This window comes from Hydractinia symbiolongicarpus, chromosome 8 (assembly GCF_029227915.1).
Source record: "Hydractinia symbiolongicarpus strain clone_291-10 chromosome 8, HSymV2.1, whole genome shotgun sequence".
Classification (NCBI taxonomy): Eukaryota; Metazoa; Cnidaria; class Hydrozoa; order Anthoathecata; family Hydractiniidae; genus Hydractinia; species Hydractinia symbiolongicarpus.
The window spans coordinates 8443635-8465233 of NC_079882.1; the positions used below are offsets into that span (position 1 = coordinate 8443635).

The window sequence follows — 21599 nt, forward strand, 5'->3', positions numbered from 1 at the left end:
TCGAACGTTTCGAAAGCTCGATTAAAAAACAAGTGGGTGGATGTAAACAAACTTTTTAAAGGCTCTTCAAATCCACATTAAAGATGGCAACCGCTCAGACAACGTCAAGGAAGAAAACTGTTCTGACGATCAAAAATATCTTGCTTTGAAAGAGCTTGAAAAAGAAGGAACAACTAAAAAGTCTATTGCTAAAAAGTATGGTGTCCCACCTAACACACTTTCATACTGGGTTAAGAATAAAAGTGACATTTTTACCAAGTATGAATCAGGCCAGTATGGAGTTAAAAGACAAAAGCTTTCTTCCGGAAAATACGATAACATTGATAAAGCAGTTTACAAGTGGTTCGTTAACGCTCGTGAAAAAACTGTGCCGATTAGTGGTCAAATCATTCGAGAAAAAGCATTGGATTTTGCAAAGCAATTCAACGAACCTGATTTTAAAGCTTCAGAAGGCTGGCTAGACAGATGGAAGTACAGACAAAACATCATTTACAGAATTATTTCTGGAGAGGAAAAGTCTTGTACACCAGGGAAGACAGCAAGCTGGGAAGAAACACACCTGCCAACCATTAAACAATGTAGCATTAAAGATTTTTTGAAGAGTTGAACTCCTTGTATTTACTAGATACATTTTCTTTATAACTTTCATATTTTAAAACCTGTTAACAATTTGTTCAAATTTATTCTTTCTTCAAAAAGTAAAAATTCTTTGTGTTTACACGCTCAACTGAACCACAATGCCTCAATTACTTAAGAAAAGTCCATCCCATTAAGGTTAAGTTGAAAATCTGGCGGGAAAACGAATTTTTCAGTTATTCGAACTCCCGGTTATTGGAAGTAAATTCTTATCCCCCTTGAGGCTTCGAATAACCGGGAGTCTACTGTACTTTTTAAATTCTTCGCTAAAGATCGGCTGACTTAACACTACGTTTAATCAGCAGCAGATTATTTTAATTATTCAAAACTAATTTTATCAAAAGCTTAAATCAGTCGACCTTCGAAATATGTTTTTTAATGTGCGAATCCGTTTTATCATAACAAACAAATTGGAAGATTGTTCATATGATAATATTTACATTATTCAATGACGATGACTGAACAGATGAGTGGTAATACTTTAAAAATTGGAAGATGTTAGCTTTTTATACTCAAGAAACTGAAAGCAAAACTATAAACCGACAAGTTATTTTAAAAACGCTAAAAAACTAGAGAAGAGGGATAATAAGTACTAACAGATCAAGGTCTTTCCCAAAACAATTTTTAAATATTGGGACCTTTCTAGGGCATTTTTATATTTTATCTCCTGACATTCCCACGACCCATACAACAACTAAAACAAAAACAACAACAACAACAATAACAATAACCCAATATTTCGGTGTTTTACTGCAAAGTTTGTTATATATTTACAAGCAATTCCAGAGATGAAAGATTACTAAATTACAAACTGAACCATATACCAGTTACTAATACGTTTAATTAATAATAAAAAAAACTTTACCATTGAAATGTCTCACATATTTTTTGTTTGCTCTACCTTATTTCTTTCAGAAGAAAGTAATAAAAACAAAAACTTCGCTAAATTTACCAGGGTTGCCACGCTTTTAATGGAGTCAAATTTGAGGAGATTTTAGTACTTTCGACGAGAATTTTTAGGCTGCTTAAAGGTTGACCCCACAAGTGAAAAACAGTGCATGCGTATATTTCTATACCCCTGCAGTGTTTTTTATGCATTTTGAAAATAAAAATGTGTCAAACCGTAAAGTTTTATAAAAAAAAATTAGGAGATTGGAGGAGAAAGTTGTTACTTTTGGAGGAGATTAAAAAAGAAAGTTGTTAAATGTTTACTTTTGCAGGAAATTTAAATGGAGAAAAATTGAGGAGTTTTGAGGTGTGACAACTCTGCTTAAAAAAAATCTTCCCTACATAAGAGTATATACAAGTTTATTTTAATTTAAACCGATCCGTAAATATTAGCCATAGTGGGCATGGCACGGTCGTTAATGTTGATATTATTCGGATATGTTTGATAACTTCATCATTTGATGTAATTCTTGAAGTCGACAGCAGTATAGAAGAGCAGGTACGCTGCATTCGTCTTAAAAAAGGAAAAACATATATATTGCTATATTTGTTTAAAAAAATTTTAATCGGTTCCTAAGATTTTGGACTTCCACGTTCCAAACTACGCGTGACATCATAAATAAGCCTTGAGTGAGGTGTTGTATTTAACAGTTTCACGAGGCATATAGAGTTATAATAATACAATAATAACCGATTACTCTAAGTGCCGACCGAGCTTGCCAGGGGTAATCCGTTATTATTGTATTTGTTAACCGTTTAAGTTAGATAACAATAAAAAATAAGAATTTTGGTTTAATGTTCTTATAATAGTACTTGTTTATCAATTCAGTCTGGCATCTTAAACATTTTACATAATTTTTTATATGATTATGATGATTGATGAACAACGACTACTTGTTTTAAAACAACTTGATGGAGTGAAGCCCTTTATCTTCAAAAACCAATAAGGATTTTTCCAAAAAAAACCTTTATGGACAACTTTTCAAACTTTTCATATGAAGCCAACTTAAAGTGTGGATAAGCTTTACAAGAAATCACTCACACAGAAACAACAACATGCAAATGAGCAAACTTTCGTTGGTTACCTTAACAGAAGATGCAGTCACCTCCTTGACCAGGTTATCATCGTAGCAGTACCATCTCCCATTGTAGGCGTTCTCACAGTAAGACGTGTAGTGACCAGACTCAAAGCTGCCGTAATGATTGATTATTCCGTATAAATGATAGTTTGAAAATTTTGAGGTGGGTGCAACCACGTGTCTAACCATGTTTAAACCTTCCAAAGGAAAGTTTACAGTTGTTTGGATTTTATTCCTCCACCGTCCATCAAATTGAAATCTGATTTTGAAAATGGAACAAGGAATTCGTACAGATTAAAAACATTTTTTGATTAAACAGGAAAATTAAACAATTTTTGGGAAATATGATTATATATTCGAAAATATATAATGAAAATATATATATAAAAACCTTTTCGAAATTTTTTAAAAAGAAACAACTTAATTGTTCGAACTTTTTTAGATATTTTAGGAAAAAAATAATTATGTGTAGAAAAATTAGGAGCTTTACAAGATGTTATTCTTATTTCTCTACATTTTAGCTTTTAACGTTTTTTTACCCATGAAGCAGCAGCGTATTGACATTATCTGTCAGACATACCTCTTCAGTTGGACAATTAGAATTGGCGGGAGTTTCCATATTTCGATGATTTTTTCTGCCGTCCGATAACATTTGCAGTATGAACATTTCCTAGAATACATAACAAAAGTAAGAGAAGGAACCCTATTTAAAATGGAATATGATCAGAAATAGTTATATTAAACATAATAATATTTTAACGTTCACAACAGTTTATAAAACATTTGCAAAATTATAATTTTCGAATTTGCAAAGGTAAAATGTTACGAATAGGTGCAAATTCTTTTCGCAAAAAATTCTCCCGTTTTTTGTATCACCGTAAAAAAATTAGATTTGAATGTTATAAAGAAAGCAAGCATAAAAAAGAAAAAAAAACACAACAATAACATTCAACAAACAATGTCTTACCAGCTATCGTTTCCTCCGATTCTTTCTGGCTTTGTGAACGATTTTATACATTCCTTGAATAAAAGATAATTATTTTTATTTACCAAGGATAACACTACGGAGTAGCAAGAATAACACTACGGAGTAGCAGGAATAACACTACGGGGTAGCCAGGATAACACTACAGAGTACCAAGGATAACACTACGGAGTAGCAAGGATAACACTACGGAGTAGCAAGGATAACACTACAGAGTAGCAAGGATAACACCACGGAGTAGTAAGGATAACACTACGGAGTAGTAAGGATAACACTACTTAGTAGCAATGATAACACTACTTAGTAGCAAGGAAAACCCTACGGAGTAGCAAGGATAACACCACGGAGTAGCATGGATAACACTACTAAGTAGCAAGGATAACACCACGGAGTACCAAGAAAAACCCTACGGAGTAGCAATGGTAACACTACGGAGTACCAAGAAAAACCCTACGGAGTAGCAAGGATAACACCACGGAGTAGCCAGGATAACACTACAGAGTACCAAGGATAACACTACGGAGTACCAAGAAAAACCCTACGGAGTAGCAATGATAACACTACGGAGTAGCAATGATAACACTACGGAGTAGCCAGGATAATACTACGGAGTACCAAGAAAAACCCTACGGAGTAGCAATGATAACACTACGGAGTAGCAATGATAACACTACGGAGTAGCCAGGATAATACTACGGAGTACCAAGAAAAACCCTACGGAGTAGCAATGATAACACTACGGAGTAGCAATGATAACACTACGGAGTAGCCAGGACAACACTACGGAGTAGCAAGGATAACACCACGGAGTAGCCAGGATAACACTACGGAGTACCAAGGATAACACTACGGAGTAGCAAGAAAAACCCTACGGAGTAGCAATGATAACACTACGGAGTAGCAATGATAACACTACGGAGTAGCCAGGATAATACTACGGAGTGCAAGAATAACACTACGGAGTAGCTTGCTACTCCGTAAGTTGCAAGTCTTTGGTAAGCAAAAAAAGGGAGTGGGTTCACATGAACAAAAAAATTACTGTAGGTACTGAAAACAATTTATTTAGCTGAGAAAACCGTCGCATAAACAGAAATTAGGTTTAAACCCAATGAAAGGTGAAGAAAAAAGGTTTTTCCGGGAGTGTTATGAAATGTCTCCTTTATTAATCTTATTTTATGAATCTTTTATCAATCATGTTTCTATCATTCCGAAATATAAACATTTCTAATTTCAATTCTTATCATTATGTACATTTTTGGCGTTGGATAATGTTCATTTAGCTATGCTATGTTGTAAACACAATTCAGTATATTGTTAATAAGTCAGAAGTAACCTCTTTACTTCAAAGGAGGAGTGGTTTTAGGCGTATAAAACGTTGGGTTGAGGGGAGATTTTGGAAAGTTAAGCAACCAAATCTTAAACCTGGATAATTTAAGAGGGAAATTAAAAAACAAGTATTCGAAGAAATATCTTTTTTTCTAATAACTCATAATATTAAAATGCAGAAACTAAAGCCAAAATCTTGTATAATTTGAATATTACGCTTAACTTTTCAGCAATCAAAATTTAATTCCCAGCAACCGACGCCGAAATGAAAAATGGGGCAACTTATTAACAGAACGTGTAGAACGTCTTAGTTTAAGATCTTTAAAGTATTTTACTGTAGACGTGAACCTTTATTTGAAACTGTAGAAACAAAAACATTACCTCTAAAGTGCATGATCGATTGGGTGTCAGTTCCAATTGTAAGCAGTTAAATGCATCGAATGTTTTTGATTTCTTACCACAACTTAAACAAACAACTGTAGAACGAAATTGACCCTGCATAAAAATAATTGCATATTTGTACAAGAAAAATCATATCCGCATACCCTAGATATTTAAGCCTGCATGGGAGTTTCTGTGAGTTAAATACAATATTTGTTCTAGTGAAAAAACACATTGCATGGAAAACGCTTACAGGAATGTCTAATTCTAAAAATGTTTGAATTGAATGAAGAAATTTTATCGCTTGAACAATTTGTTTCCTTCAATATACATCGAACACAATACGTAATTTTTTGTGATATTCAAAACACTTTTATATGAGAGCCTAATAAAGTCTTAAGTTGCCGACTTATAAACTCTCCTTCTAAATAAGCCCTTTACCTCCATTCCCATCTTCCCACGCTTTTAAGGAAGACCCCACTCTCAAAATATGCTATGGAAAATAAGCTCTGGAGGTTGAATTGAGTATTTAAAGTATACATCGTTGGTTAGTAATTTACAACATATATATGTTGATCTACCTACTTGAAATAAATCAACAATAACAGAATTGTTATTGGAAATGTAGTCGTCCCAAGCCCAATCTGCTAAAACAGTATCTCGTTTTAAGTTTGTCTCTTCGTCACTTTTTTCTTTGATTGGACGTCTCACTTTGACCTGAAAAAGTTACATTTTTATACATAGAGAAAGGATGAACCCGAGCCGCAGTCAGACCACGATGATATTTACGGTTTAATCAAAAAGAGACAATGATATCTTTGTGTACTTATCGTGGCAGAGCAAATGAGTTGTGTTGAAAACACGAAAAAAAACGAGTCTATATGCACCGCAATTGACGCAACTTATAGATGACTTGCTAATGTTTACAAAAGTTAAAAAAATTTTTTGCACATGCGCAAGCATTTCGGTAGGCAGAAAATATAAACAACAGACCACAATAATCAAAGAAATTCATCCAAAAAAGAAATATAGTATATATAGTATATAGTCAAAATTTAATTCCGGTTCTCCTTGGATCTTATGCTATCTTTGATCTTTGTTAATAACCATTTTACACTGTGCGAGTCCTGCTTTTTTACCTACACAAAAGTGCACGTATGCCCATTGTTCTTAAAACGAAATCAAAACAACAAAGTCACGCGGAAAGTGGTATGTACATAATAATTTAACAAACCCTTATAAATACGGTCAAATTTTTTCATCATAAAAACAATCTACGGTTTTTAAAAAAATAGTTGAACTACTGAAACGAACGAATCGGTCTTCCATAATCATATTCACTTAAAACAGTGTTGATGTAAACTTTGAGAAGTAATTTTAGTGTGTATGACACATAAAACAGGATATTGGACTAACATTCCGATTGGTTTTGTTGCACTTACACAAATACGGCATAAAAATGATGTGCTTTCTTAAATAAAGATTCGACAATTTCTTGTGCAATTTGATCTTAAGAAATATTAACCCCAAAGAAGTAATTTTTTAAAAAAAACAATCAAATTTTCTTTTTAGCACAATACTTTAAAAACTCACCTTGTTAACATCCTCATGTAGACCATCTAATAAAAACATTAGCAGCTCATGCGAATCCTGTTGTTGATATCCACAAAATTGAGAAGAAAACCTTCCAAGAGCGACCTTGAAATCAATAGGCGACAAAGACCGATACTGACCAGCTGATAAAACAATGATCAGAAACGCAAGCTCACGTGCAATTTCACCAGGATGTGAATTCATATTCCTTAAATTTAAGTGTTGTTCGTACAAGCCCTTATTAAAATACTTCGCCAATGGGATTGTGTTGGATAAACATTGAATAACCGAGTTCATGTAACAGGTATTCCCAAGATTTTTCAACCCAGTCAAGCATTGACCCTAAATAAAGACCAAAAAATATGTGAAAGAAGAAACCTAAAAAGCTGTTCACATGAGCGTTTCAATGTATTACCTTGCTTCCGTATACAGGTGACATGTTTTTTAATCTTGACGCAGATATTGGTTTAGTTGAACGATCAACTAAAACCGGTCTTTCCATCCTAGAAAAGTTAAATATAAACAAGAATTGATATTTTCAATAATTCTTTCTTTTATCAGACTTTTTATTGGGCAATAATCTCACGAGAACAAGTGTTAAATGTTTAAAAACGAGATATTTATAGTTATAAAGAAAAAAAATGTAGTGAAAATTTTACTTTGGTTTAGCTGATCTGTCAATAACGGGCCGTGCCGGAGCCTTATCCGCCTCTTTCATCTCAGCTAAATTTGGAGAGGAAAGTGACCGTTTCAATGAGGGTCTATCAACATCTTCAAATGTTACTGACTTCTTTTTCTTATCTTCCACTTTTGTCTCTCTGTTTTCTTCAGGGGGCTGAGCACCTGTTTTCATAACAAGATTTTGAATTTCAGGGGGTAATGTCCAATAAGTTCGTTGCGTATTATGATCTTTGTAATATATTCTGCCTGTCTCATGATTGATAGCTTTTTCCCATCCATAAGGTAACCCATATGTTGTAACATGTTTTGTTATTGTAGGCTGTTTTGGCGCCGATGTTGATCCGTGTACAGGCTTAGATACTTTTGGTTTGCTGACTGAGGTGTGCATACTAGCTGGAGTCTGCATTGATGCATCTGAAGGGTTCTGTCTTGATAGGGTTGGTGGACTTTGCGTTGGTGCCTGGGGTACACTTGCCACAGTGGGTAGGTTTTTTATTTGTGCAGATTGTGCAGGTTTAGGATCCATAACTTGGTTTTCTGCTGAACCAGTATTAGGTATTATTTCACTGTTAGTTTGATTTAGAGGCGAGAGGTGGGAGGAATTAATTGACGGCGGATAATTTAAAGGATTCATAGGCGTCTCTATTTGTTTACTTACTACATCACTCGATATTTGTTTTGGTGGTTGTGATTGAGTGATCTTTGTTTTATCAGCAGCTATTAGAGGAACATGACTGGATGGTAAGGGTGGCTTGGGTAAAGTCAGAGACGAGTTTAAAGCTGCTGAAATTTCGGAATCTGCAGATGGAATAACAGCAGGAGAAGAATTATAGACATGTGGTTTTGAAGACAGTGGTGAGCTTGCTGTAATAGTTTCAGAAGAATTACTGTCATTACTTTTGTTCTTCGTGGTTGTTGACACATTTAGCGTTGAAGGGACGCTGCTTATTGACCCTGACTGTTCAGAAGACTCACCTAAACCTTGGTTACCAGGGATAATATTGGTAACATTACTGTTTTCGTGAACAATTTTTGGGTGATCATTTTTAGAGATGTCTGCTGGATGTGAATGTTTGGAATTATTTTTTGCTTTATTAATATCATTTTGTATAGTTTTGTTATTACTTGACGAGTTATGGTTTGATGATTTGGAAATATTGCGTGTTGCTGGATTAGGCAAAAGGATATCTTCATTATTTTCACCTTCTTTATGAACATCATCAACAGAATCGTTTAATTCCTTTCTCCATTCTGCTAATTTGTCAATAGTAGGAGTCTTTTTGGTTGCTGGGTTTTCAACAGCTATAATGTTCGGATAGAGATTTGTCTTAGGCAGAGGTCCACTTACATAGTCTGTGTTTGGTCGGTTGTGTGTTTTTGTTGTATCACTATATAAAAAATAGTACAAAACACAATGAAATTTAATTAAAAAGCTTAACTCAACTAGTTTGAATATTCTGAGTGGAGAAATTTTAAATATTTAAATTGGTTGGTGGAAATTACCAATGTTCAAAGGGAAAAATTGATTTCCACCAGCCAATCTCAATCTTTTAAATTATGCTTCACATTGAATATTAAACCTAGTGGAAAAGATTATTGAAGGTGCCGTTGCCAATAATCAATAAGCTACTAACGGTTTCTTTTGCGATGGTAACTCAGGGTATGTAAGTCCCTGTAACAGTTGTAATGGGTCAACCAACGCAGGAGCACTTGGCTAGTATAGAAGAAATAAAAACAAATAAACAAAGAGCTTGTAAACAAATATTCAAGTTCTCAGTCTATTACCATAGATGAACTGGTATTAACTTACTGTTTTTGAATAAGCAGGATTACTTGTCATAGACGGATAAAGCAAATGCCATTCCTTAAATCCACCAGTGACAACAAGTACATCGTTATTTCCTTCAAATTTACATAAAATATCTTGCAATATATAAACAGGACAAGTAGGAGAACAAGTCTCATCATCAAAATCAAAATCTATTATAATAACATGACTTTTGTGATGCCTTGTCACCCAAATATCCCAAGTGTCTTTTGTCAATTTCCGTTCGATGCTATTTATAGTTGCTCCATTCTGTAATAACGTTTCTGGGACATTTATCATGCACTTATGATTAATCCTAGCAGCAGTGTACTCATCATTTGGTCTGACATCTATAATTAGGATAGAGTCAAGATTGTTCTTCTTATTTTTTAGTAAATTATAAAAATCTATAACAGATATAAAACCAGCTTTTGGTCTTGATGCAACAGGTACAATGTTGAAAGCTTCATCAGGAAACGTTTTGCCATTAGGGACATTAGTACTGTTCACTGTTTTGGGGATTTCCTTTGGCTGTTGAAAATTGATGGTGTCGGGTACATCTGGAAGCTGTAAGTATTCATCATCTACAGCTGGTTTACTCTAGAAACAGAAACATTGTAAGAAATATTAACTCCTGCATTGAAACAAGATATTATTTCTGTGCTCAAACATTGTATTATTATATTTACTTTGTAAGAATGACAAAGACCAAGGTTCGAATTAGGAATATAAAGTCAGTTTGCACAAAATGCTGACTGTAGAGAAAAAAATCTTTTTGCAGCTGTGGTCTGGGAGTACTATAGTGCACTTGCCATTAATCACTTGCTAATGGTCCTTTTTTAAGATATTTTTTATTATAGAAATAGGTGATACAAGTGAAAAAATAGAATTCGCAGTTTTAATCATTTCTGTAGCTGGTAAGTTCAGATGTACACTTACCACTGATTTATTCTCAGTTTTTTCTCTGTTTCTAATAAAAAAATAAAAAAGGTTATTTCGAAAACCGTGGTACTATAGAAACACAAATTTATTTTTTTGCATAATCATTTGGCGAAAAACTCATTCATGAAGCTCTTTGCACACATATTGTTGAGCACAGAAAAAAAGAAGAGTTATTGTGCAAGTGTGACAGAGCGGAAACACTGTCCTTTTTTCCCTAATATTGATTCATTTTCTTATATATTTTATAAATCTTAATGTTTTAAATAAAAAAACATACAAATCTCAAACAAGCAAACTTACTTTTTAGAGTCTTCTGCTAATTTTTTTTCAATCTCCTGCTTGCGCAAGATATCAAATTTATTTTTCTCATATCTAAGTAAGACATCACCAGATTTAAGCACATAGCATTATGGAAATAAGAAAAAAATTTAAAATAAATAAACAGAACAGAACAGACTTAATGATTAAAAATAGTTATTCAAACTCTAGCACACCTCTTTTCTAGACTGGAATGGAGTATCTCGGCCTTTTCAATAGCAGCAGAAGCATCACACTCTTTTAAGATTGCATTAAATTTCTCCTAAAATAAAAGAAGTTAAGGTGTTTATTTATATGCAACAACACAATATACCACCTTTATTCACGCCATAATTTTAATGTCTTAATTTATCTTATTTAAATTATCTTGCAGGTATTAATTTTCAAAAGTTTAAATACCCCCACTAGTAAGAAGTAAGAAGTAAGAAAATTTTGAGTTTTAAATAATGTGTGAAAACTTTAGTTAGTCTGTACAAATTGTCTAATAAAATGTTTTGCACACACTAGTTTCTCGCAATCACCTTTTAGCACAAACATCTGAGTAGTATGCAAAATAAATTTAAATAATGTAACAGCCAGAAAAGTAAGTCAGTTTAGTTCAGCTGTAACTTTTGCTGTAGCAAGCAAGAACAAGAAAACACTAACTTTAGAGTGTGTAAATTCATAAGACTTTTTTATGTTTGATAGAATAAAAAAGTATCGCATAAATAAAATATAAGCATTTTCTTCGTCTTGATTTTGATACAATGATTCAGCTTTTCTATATACATCATTTGCTGATTTGCAATACCTAAAAAATAAGCAGAACATCATTTTCTATCTGATGTACATTTTTTGCTATATTTAGAAATATTTTGAAATTATCTAAAATTATATCCCCAATCAAATGATCAGATAACATGGAGCATGTGAGAACATGTTTTTTTTATCTAATTTGTCTGAAAGGGGTACGTTTCTCAAAGAGAAAAATTACATTGAATTGATATTTCACAGCCTAAAAAAGGTTGTTTAACGATACTTTTTAGATTTTTTAAGAAGATCTTTTCGTTTTTAAGTTTGAATTACCATTTAAAGGTATCTTGACTTAATTATGCTGCATAAAATCTTGATTTACATTTGAAATAATAGGAAATTTCTATTTCTTCCATACACTACAGTTAAAGATGCTAGACTGAAGCAATTGTACCATTACATCAACCATTTTAATTAAACTTCAAAGTGAAGAAAATACCTGAGTAAATACATAAATATATATAAATATGTGTAATTTACGCAGCGACAAAACTAAATGAACATGATCAATTTTTGTGTAGGTTGTATTTTTTAAGGGCGGTTCATGTGGATTTTCATTTATTTGCACGTAATTTCACATCTTATTTTTTTTTTTATTTTCCTACTGTTTTCACATGCCAATAGCATGTTCAAATTATTAAATCAGTTAGGAAAATGAAACCATTGAAAAAAAGTATTAATGACTTTGTCTTTGGAACAGGGTAATAAAGAATAAGGATAAAAAGGCAACTCTCTTCCGTTGAAACACATTTTTTGCAGCACGATATTATAATGACCACACAATTATCTTCCTAGAAAAATGAATATAGAATTGTTGGGTACTTCTGAAAAGTTTTTAATCACTGTTAAACGCAAAAAGATTACAGTTAACAAAAAAAAACTAATGAACAACAAGCATAGAAACTTCTTTACTATTATCGTAAAAACCTTTGTGCTAGTTAGGATAATCTCAATTTAATACTAAAATAAAATGTTATATATCCATAAAAAGTTGTCTTTCATAAAGGAAGTCTTCTTTATTACATATATTGTACAAACATTGTGATAGTTGAGAAAACCTGGAAACTTAAATCAAATGTGATAACCATAAAAATTCATAAGAAAATGAATAACAGGCCTTGCCATGAGCAAATAACCCCCCGAGTAATTAATTGCTCGCGTCAGAGTGTATACGCGAGCAATTTTGCTTGCCATATTTTTCGCTAAAAAAATTTACATTTAGTCTCTCAGGGCATCTTTTTCAGGAGAGGCGTGCGCCTTGGCACACACCTAAATCGTTTCAGGCGTGTGATTGAAACGTCCGCCACATTTCCAGTTTGGTCGGACATATCCTTAGCTCATTTCGAACTTTCGTCGGTTCAAACGTCCGATAGATTTCTGTCTTGGTCGGACACTTTTAGATCTCAGAAGTATTGAATAGTCCTGGTCCTTTTAAATCCATAAGCAAGCCTATTCATAGCCAACCTGACCATCCTAGCTAATTCACCGACTCCTGACTTAGTTAAAAAACTACGTAGACATAAATCTCTTTTGCCCGGCCCATTCGTCGTTGGTAACCAGGTCTTACACAAGAAATCCAGTCATGCGGTTCTGAACTAATGCGGATGATGCAAGTCTGCAAAACTACACTTACAGGCAGAACAGAAATTTATTATGGATTTAATTGTAGATAATTTCTTCATTTGACGAAACAATTGGAAACCATAGCAGGTTTAAATTTAATGGATTATTTTCTTTATGCCGCAAATGTTATTGAAACAATTTTAAAAACGAAACCCACGTGCGGTATAATATTTTTTTTTTTTATAAATTTTATGTACCTGACGTGTACTTTTGTAGATTTTATTTATTAGTTTTATTTAAACCACGCAGATAAAGATTTTTTTTAATTTGAAAACAAAGCATATTTTTTCCTATTTGCTTGAAAAATAAACATTAAATTTGTGAAAACGACAGTATAGTCATGCATACTATTTCAAACATGTAGAAAAGGAAGTTAAGATTGAGAGAGTCACTATACCAGTAGATAAGATAATTTTATTAATAAAAAATGGCTGTTCAGTTCAAATAATTAAATAAATTGGTAATATGAAGAGAGAAAAAAAAACACAAAAAAATATTTTTGAAGGGAGACCTTACCTAATAGCAGAAGCTAAGACGAGGATAAGGCCACCCTTGAACGAGTACAATAGACGGCACAGGACACACAAGATGGCACGAACATATATAATCACCAGATAAATGAACAGTGTGAGAACAAAGGGAAAATTTGTTACAAATTAATAAGAGGCGATGAAATACTTCTTTAGATCACTTTTAAGACCAAAGTAATCTATGGAAACAAATTTTTTAGTCATAGATGTCTGTATCTTATTCCAGGATTTAATGGTGGTAAATCTAATAGAATTTTTACCAAAACAAACGGTATTGACAGTAGGAAGATTGATCAATCCAGCCTTTTCTGCACGAGTGCTCTGGGAATGGTTGAAGTCAACCGCAAAAGTATTCTGGATAGTAGCAGGCATTTTATCATGAAAGAGCTTATGCAAAAACAGAATGTTCTGACACTGGACAATATCATAGAATTTGAGGATGTCCAGATTGCCATGGATGATACTAGAAGATGGTCTTCGAGATTCAAAAGTCATTAGTCTGATAGAAAAATTTTGTAAAACAGCAATATGACTAACATCAAGGCTGTTTGGTTGACCCCAAATTTGATTACAATATTGCAGGTGGGAATGAAAAATGGCATAGTAGACTAGGATAAGGACATTTTGAGGCACAAAAAAGCTCCATTAGCCATCTTGAGCTTGGCAACAGTATTATTGATCTGAGTCTTCCAGCTTAAGTCAGAATCTAATAGAACACCAAGATATTTAATAGAATCACTAGGCATAAACCTTTTACCATTGATGAGAAGCCTAAAATCATAATTAAGAGGTTTATGCATGTTTAAATATAATGTACTCTGTCTTGCTAGCATTAAGAGAAATCTTATTAGCATTCAGCCAATGGCAGAGAAGCTTGAGGTCTAAATTCATTTGTTTGGCCAGTTGTTTTAAAGAGTCACTGAAATGCAGGAGGTTTGTATCATCAGCAAAGTGGTGTACCATAGAATAGTTAATTGCACAATTCAAGTCGTTTTTAAAAATAAAATTAAAAATAAAAGTGGTCCTAAAACAGAGCCTTGAGGGACACCATATCTAGTAAAATTTTTTGCTGATCTAGCTCCATTTAAAGATACAAATTGTTGACGTCCTATTAAGTAGGACCTAAATAAAGAGAGCATTACCACGAATTCCATAATGATGAAGCTTTGTAAGCAGAAATTCATGATCAACAGTATCAAAAGCCTTCTGGAGATCAATAAACACTCCACATGCATAATTTCCTTTATCAAGAGCATCCATAATTTTTTGAGAGATATTCATTAGTGTTTGAGAGGTTGAGTAATTTTTTCTGAAACCAAATTGTTGCTTATACAGGACATTGTTAGCTTCAAGAAACCCATACACCCGTTTATATATAAGTTTTTCAAATATCTTATCAATGTTTGAAAGTAAGGATATAGGTCGATAATTTGTAAGTTCCAATTTGGATCCTTTTTTATGAATAACCCTGGCAGTTTTTAGATTAGAAGGAAAAATGCCTGAAGTAAAAGACAAATTTATAAGTTTAGAGAGTGGAACAGATAATTCAGTTTTAACAGTAGATAAAATTTGGGCAGGAATGCTAAATGGCCCAGAAGATTTACCAAGGTCCAAGGAAAAAATACAATGGAGAACTTCAATATCATCAGTTGGTGAAAGAAACATTGAATTAGGAACAGAATCTTTTAAGAAGGAAGACAAATGTTTTGAAGTGAATGGAATGCCTATTCTTATATTGTCAGCAATCGCTGAAAAATAATTATTAAAATAGCTAGCAATTGTCACTGGATCAGTGACAAGTAATTTATCAATGTTCATACAGGTTGGAGAAGCAGAGGCAGAAGAAAGAAAAGAAATTATATTTTTAACACCTTTCCAAATGTTGCCAATATTTTTTTGGTTATCACTAAAATATTTATTGAAAAAATTACTCTTGCTCAATCTACACAGAGTTACAATTTTATTGTGGTACCTTTTGAAACTCTCTAACAATAGAGACTTAAAAAATGGATCTTTTTCTCTTAAAAAACGTTTATGAAGAAATTCTCTTTTAGTAATAGAGGTAAGGATAACATTAGTAATCCAAGGCTTGGATTTTTTTCTACTCTTTTTATTACATGTAGTTTTTAATGGAGCATATTTATCCAAAAAACTGTTGAAACTATTATTGAAGATATTATTTCGGTTTGTCTGTTCAGTATTCATATTACTGTGGAAAGTTTATCATTTCTTGAACATGATAGTTTAGTAGGCAACGTTTCGGGAGATCCTTCTCCCATCATCAGGCAAAGTAAAATGATGTTAAGTATGTCTTTATATAATTGCAGAGGATCGAAATTCATAAAAATTAACCAATCAGAAACAAGCTGATAATTACAGTTAATTACGATAATTAACATTTTCGGACCTAGATGTAGGTAACTACTTCTTCTGTAAGGCTGGTAACCAAATCTCAGGAAGTTGATACGAGATGCTGTTTATGTGTTTGTTACGTTCTACACTGTTGATGGTTTCTTTAATCTTTCTAGCCGTTGTTCTGGATTCTCTGTCAATGATTTTCTTCTCATCTGGGGGAACTGATCAGAATCAGATCAGAACTGGGGGAAATGATCAGATATTAAATTAATAATATTACCAGAGTTAAAATAAATATTATCTATAATTGTGCTGGTAGATTCAAAATTATATGAGGCATAAAATTAAACTAGAAGGTAATATTAATATAATCAGAAACTTTTTTAACCGATTCAGACAGTAGAAGGTCAATATTAAAATCATCAAGGAGAAAGATTGGCTTATTTTCAGAAGACGCCTTCTCAAGAAGGGGCATTAAAAATTGGTTGCTGAACTCATCAACAGACATTGAGGGGTGTCTATAAATGCATCCTACAATCATGTTTTTATCTTTAGCCTGTATAATTTCAATGAATTTAGATTCAAGTTCACTGCTTTTGTATGCAAGTGTATCAAGATCAAGACGTTCAATAAATTGCAAGTCATTAGAAACATACAACAGAGCACCACCTTTTTCACCTTCAGTAGGTGTGTGTGTTAAGGAGTAACCAGGTAGATCACAATTACTAGGAGGGACATTAATCTGGAAATTAGTTTCAGTGATACCAATAATACTGAAGTCATGCCCAAGTTGTTGTAATAGAACCTTCAATTCATCAAGATGTTTTGACAGAGATGCAATATTCATATGGAAAAGGGAGAATTTATCAGAAGTAACTTGAAGGTCAGTGAATTCATTTGGATCATAATATTTGCAGTTGACACCACCTATGATTTCAGGGATTTCATTGATTTTAAGAGTATTAAGCTTTGCAAGAAATGTTTTATTACAAGGGAAGAAAGTGACTTGTCGTAGACCAGAAGGGGATCTTTTATGCCAAAGGGAAAAATTTCATTATTACTTACACAGCAAAAACATTTCTGGATAGAATTTCGAAGAGATTCATAATCCTTGATGTTGAGACAATTGCATTTAATATGAATCCAGAAATCACAAATATCACACTAAATTGCCTTTTAATTACAGTTTACAGACTTCTCACATATTCCGCACCGATAATTTATCATAAATATAGAGAGAAAACAAAAAATGACATAAAACAAAAAAATATGGTATATACAAAGATTTCTTTAACAGACTTTAGGCTTTCCCCTTCCCTAAACAACAAATGGGAGGAGAAAAGGCAGAGTCAGTAATACTCAAAAACACTAAAAGCAGAACTAGCCAGTTGCTAAAAAAACAAAAAAACAACAAAGAACAACAAAAAACAAAAAACAACCGTTTAAAAGTTTATAATAGGAAATGATGTTGGGATGTATAATATCCAACAGGGAGGCGAGAGAACCCGCCCCCTCTTAGGAATTCATTTCAATTGATACATACACCACATGAGACAATATCAGAATTATCTAGCAGATGAAACAAATGTTAGGCTATAAGAAACAAACCAAATTAAATTGGAAAATATATATGCTGGAATGTCCAATAAAAGAAAGCCATGTATAGGATTCATAATAATAACTAAAATTACGGTACACCGATCACAAGATAAAAGTATGTTCTCGGTAAGCACAACATACTATAATACTATAAATATATATGGAAAAGGCGGCAGGAAAAAAATAAAAATATAAATACGCCTTTTTATCCAAACAAAAAAAAAAGAACCAAAATGGCATGAAAATTCAATCAAGAAGTTCACTAATATTAATATTTGGAAACAATTCTTGTAAATCAGTATCATGTAAAACTGAATTTACAATGCCATCTTCATTAATTTTAACCTTCACTGTTCCATTTGAAGTCCAAAAGCCAGAGATATCACCGTTATTGTAAAGTTTTTTACATCTCGACCAGAGACCACGGTACATCCCACACAAACTTTCATTTATATATAATTTGGTATGGCCATCAAAACCAAACTTTGTTAAATCAATATCTTTAATTTTTTTATTAGAAAGTATGGATTGCACATCCTTACGCCTAGACAATTTAACAATTGTACGCCCTTGTTTGATGCGGTGACAGGCTTCTACGTTCACACTTTGAATATTTACATTTTTGAGCTGAAAATGTCAAACTTTACGTTCAAATAAATCATGGGAAACAGATTCCGGCATACCCACTAACTCCAAACATTCACGCCTGGAATACTGTTCTGACAGCATCTTTATTCAAGTTCCTTTACTCTTTTGCAGAAAAGGGAATTAACATTCTGTGCAACCGCTATGTCGCTATTAAGTGCTTCAAATTCTAATTTAACATTTATTTCCTTTAATGCATCTTTCTCTCTCTCTGTATGTCAAGAAACTTTTCAATCAGTTCATCTTTTTTCATAGACTTTAAATCAGTTTTAGTTAAAGCATAAGCATAAGTTAAAGCATAAGTTTCTTAAAACTCAGGGACCTAGAAATAGTGTGAATTTTTTTATCTTTTATTGATCATCGTGTTTGGGGTTCACAATTAAAAACATCCCCCACTTTTCTACTGCAAAATGAACCAAAGAACTGCTGCATGATGGGTGGAAAATAATCACACCAAATGTCTTTTCAGTTTCACTTAAAAGACCAATCTTTTCTTGAGAAAAACACTTATCTCAAAATGTTAATATTTACGCGAGCAATAGAATGCTCGGTTAACGAGCATTTACGCGAGCACGGGCAATTGCTCGTGACTCATGGTAAGGCCTGATAAAGTACAATGTGTATGGATATGATTTTGGTTAATTAAATAAAAAGTCTATAAGTACTTACTGTTTGCATTGAAGAACTGAATTTATTTTGACAATCACCTTATCCGTATGTTTATTAAGCTCATTAACGCTGCTAAATTGTAATGGCTTCTTTTCTTTGCTGCATGATGGCATAATTTAGAATTCTTTCTAAAACATTGTACATGAAACATTCTTAAGAATATAATTTAAGAATATAATTTTGGTCTCTTCTTTTAAACAAACATACATACAGAAAGAAAAAAGGCAAAAACTTATATCAACTGCACTTCTTGACCAATGTTAATTTCCAACCTTTACAAGAGAACTCAAGCATGTCAACATGGACATGAAACTGTTAATTATTATTAATATTTAATTAATTGGTAGTGTTTGATTACTGGTACCTGGACTGTGTATTAACTGTGATAAACAATCTTGAAAAAATAGTAATTGCAGTATAAGTAAAAACTTTTTTCTACTTTAAAAGGCTGCACTCCCAGCATCTTTAATGAAACCCAACTTTTACAGCTATGGGAACAGGCTACAGGCACCCATATTTGCTATCAGTTAAACTGATAGTGGTTGTATTGTCATAATGGAGCATCCCCAGCCTATTTCAAGAATATCAAAAATGACTTAAGCACAAAAAGAATTATTGGCTTGAAATTTGTTATCGGTTACTTTCAGATCAATGTCAAGAAATTAGCATACAGTAAAAACTAGTTGAATTTAGGCATTTTAGAAAAGGACAATGAGATATTTCGAAGAAAATAATGGATTTTGACTAAATAACAAAGGAATAAGTATATACAATTTTTGTAGCAAAGTGATTTCTTCCAAACCAGTGCATTTGCTAGGAAAATTTCAAATAAGTGACTCCAACTTGTAAAAGTACTTCAGGAGCCCTTCAATCAATTTGTGTGTTACTCATAAAAAAGATTCTTAATGCTCTACAAAATTTGGAAACTATATCACAATATAAGGTTTATTTTCCTAAAAGGTGAGCATAGCATCCATAAGATGTAGCTAAACATCAAAATTATAAACATGATTTTATTTTTATTCTGATCTCTGTGTTTTCTAGCAACACTACTAGTTATATATGCAGTATTCAAATGGTGGCAAACTTGCTGACAAAGAAGCCAGAGGTGGATTTACAAACGATTAAAATATATATAATAAGAATTTCTTTGTTTACGTTCCCTTGTTATTTTTTTCAAGTTCACAACATCGTGATAAACATATCACCAGTTTTGTTATGTTTTTATTCCTCAATTGTATATACAATGAAATAATCAGCCAAACCTAAAACCATTCTGAGGGTGATTGTGGAAGATCCATCTTCTGATTCTTATTTTTTTTTAAAATCCTGTCTGAGACAAAGATTTTTAAAGCTGTGTCTGACTTCTGTGATGATTACATATAAAGATAAATTCCTGTGTGACGTTAGTTGATTACTTTTAAGAGGCAAGATCATTGGCTCTGGCATTTGGGGGCAATAAAAAAGATGCTAGGATTTGGGGTAAAGAGAGGTCTTTTTCTGTTGTGGATTCTCACAGAAACATTGAGGTTTTAAACTATTATCAAGAGTGTAGATTGTAGCACTTTGTTTCTGCGATTTAAAATTTTAAAAGGCTCGTGAAATTAAATATTAAAAAACAGCATATATGTATAGCTAGCTAGAGAGAAAACAAAATAAGACGAGCAACAAAACAGAGCAGCAATTTTTCCAATAAAAAATGGCCGACGCTAGCATTATGTCATTTGTACACATTACTTGCCGTTGGATATTTATAAAAATACGGACTGGGACCAATTTTCATAAGTGTACACTTTCTCTAAAACTTCTTTTTATAAAAATAGCAATTATATTACACTGTCTCAAAAATGCCTGTTTTTATCTCTATCTATAAAATATGACTTTAAATGACTTTTCATTAAAAAACGTTATATATCCGAATAAGGAAAAGTGTACCATCAATAAAAATTTTACAGACCTGCCGAAAATCTTTCCCCTTTCTTTTTTGGAAGCATAAGTATCAAGAATTCAGTGTTCCCTATTAAATAATATCGTGAGAATTTTTAGAAGTGAGGTATTTGAGTTCCGGAAGTAAATATTCTATTCTTGCCCCCAGGGTCTCTTGACCCCTAAGGCGTTATTAAAAAGAGCGGCCGCCATTCTCGACCCCAGAGCTCTTTCAGATAATCTCAAAGAGCTTGGGAGGACGAGAATGAGCTGCCGCATTAAATTCGTCGACAGAACATTGTTTTCTCACTCTTCTTTATATATCAAAAATAACTTTTTGAATTTCCGCGCCCGAAGGCGTAGGAAATTCTTTAAAACCGTCGTTTTTTCTTTCGGAGCATTTTTTGAGAAAAAATCGACCCTGGGATTTCGCGTTGGTCCGTCACTGATGTAAACTTCGTACCCAAGCTCCTTAACTACTGTTGACGCTTCAGGCCAAAATTGGTATTTGTTTTCGACAAAATTTGACACAGTTAACAAAAAAAGTATGCTGAACATAATGGTGACATAATAATTTTGATTTTTGCCACCTTAAATGTCATTTTAGGCCAAAATTGGTCCAAAAATTAAAACTACTTCATTTTCAAAAAAAATTGGCAAAGTTAACAAAAAAAGTATGCTGAACATAATGGTGACATCAAAATTTTGATTTTTGTCACCTAAATGCTATTTTAGGCCAAAATTGGTCCAAAAATTAAAACCAC

At 32.8% G+C, this 21599-nt stretch overlaps 1 protein-coding gene across 1 annotated transcript; it reads right to left on the reverse strand.

Annotated features, from left to right (window-relative positions):
• Positions 1–1355: 1355 nt before the first annotated feature.
• LOC130653728 (ubiquitin carboxyl-terminal hydrolase 8-like) lies at positions 1356–20633 on the reverse strand. The gene is made up of 16 exons (XM_057456241.1): positions 18910–20633; positions 11342–11486; positions 10873–10958; positions 10679–10750; positions 10376–10406; positions 9440–10036; positions 9264–9343; positions 7608–9017; positions 7364–7451; positions 6949–7290; positions 5941–6072; positions 5356–5469; positions 3631–3683; positions 3244–3333; positions 2670–2922; positions 1356–2098 (listed from the first exon to the last, which is right to left on the reverse strand). Exons 1-16 carry the CDS (start codon positions 19020–19022, stop codon positions 2039–2041), a joined length of 3666 nt encoding a protein of 1221 aa, XP_057312224.1. The 5' UTR covers positions 19023–20633; the 3' UTR covers positions 1356–2038.
• Positions 20634–21599: the final 966 nt, after the last annotated feature.

Bases quoted from the DNA above. Each gene is read 5' to 3' on its own strand.
- LOC130653728 (XM_057456241.1), bottom strand. From the start codon at position 19,022: ATGCCATCATGCAGCAAAGAAAAGAAGCCATTACAATTTAGCAGCGTT. The intron at 7,291-7,363 runs GTAATACATTGA...GTCTTTATTTAG, and splicing joins CACCTGTATACGGAAGCAAG to GGTCAATGCTTGACTGGGTT. The intron at 3,334-3,630 runs GTAAGACATTGT...TATGTATTCTAG, and splicing joins ATCGGAGGAAACGATAGCTG to GAAATGTTCATACTGCAAAT.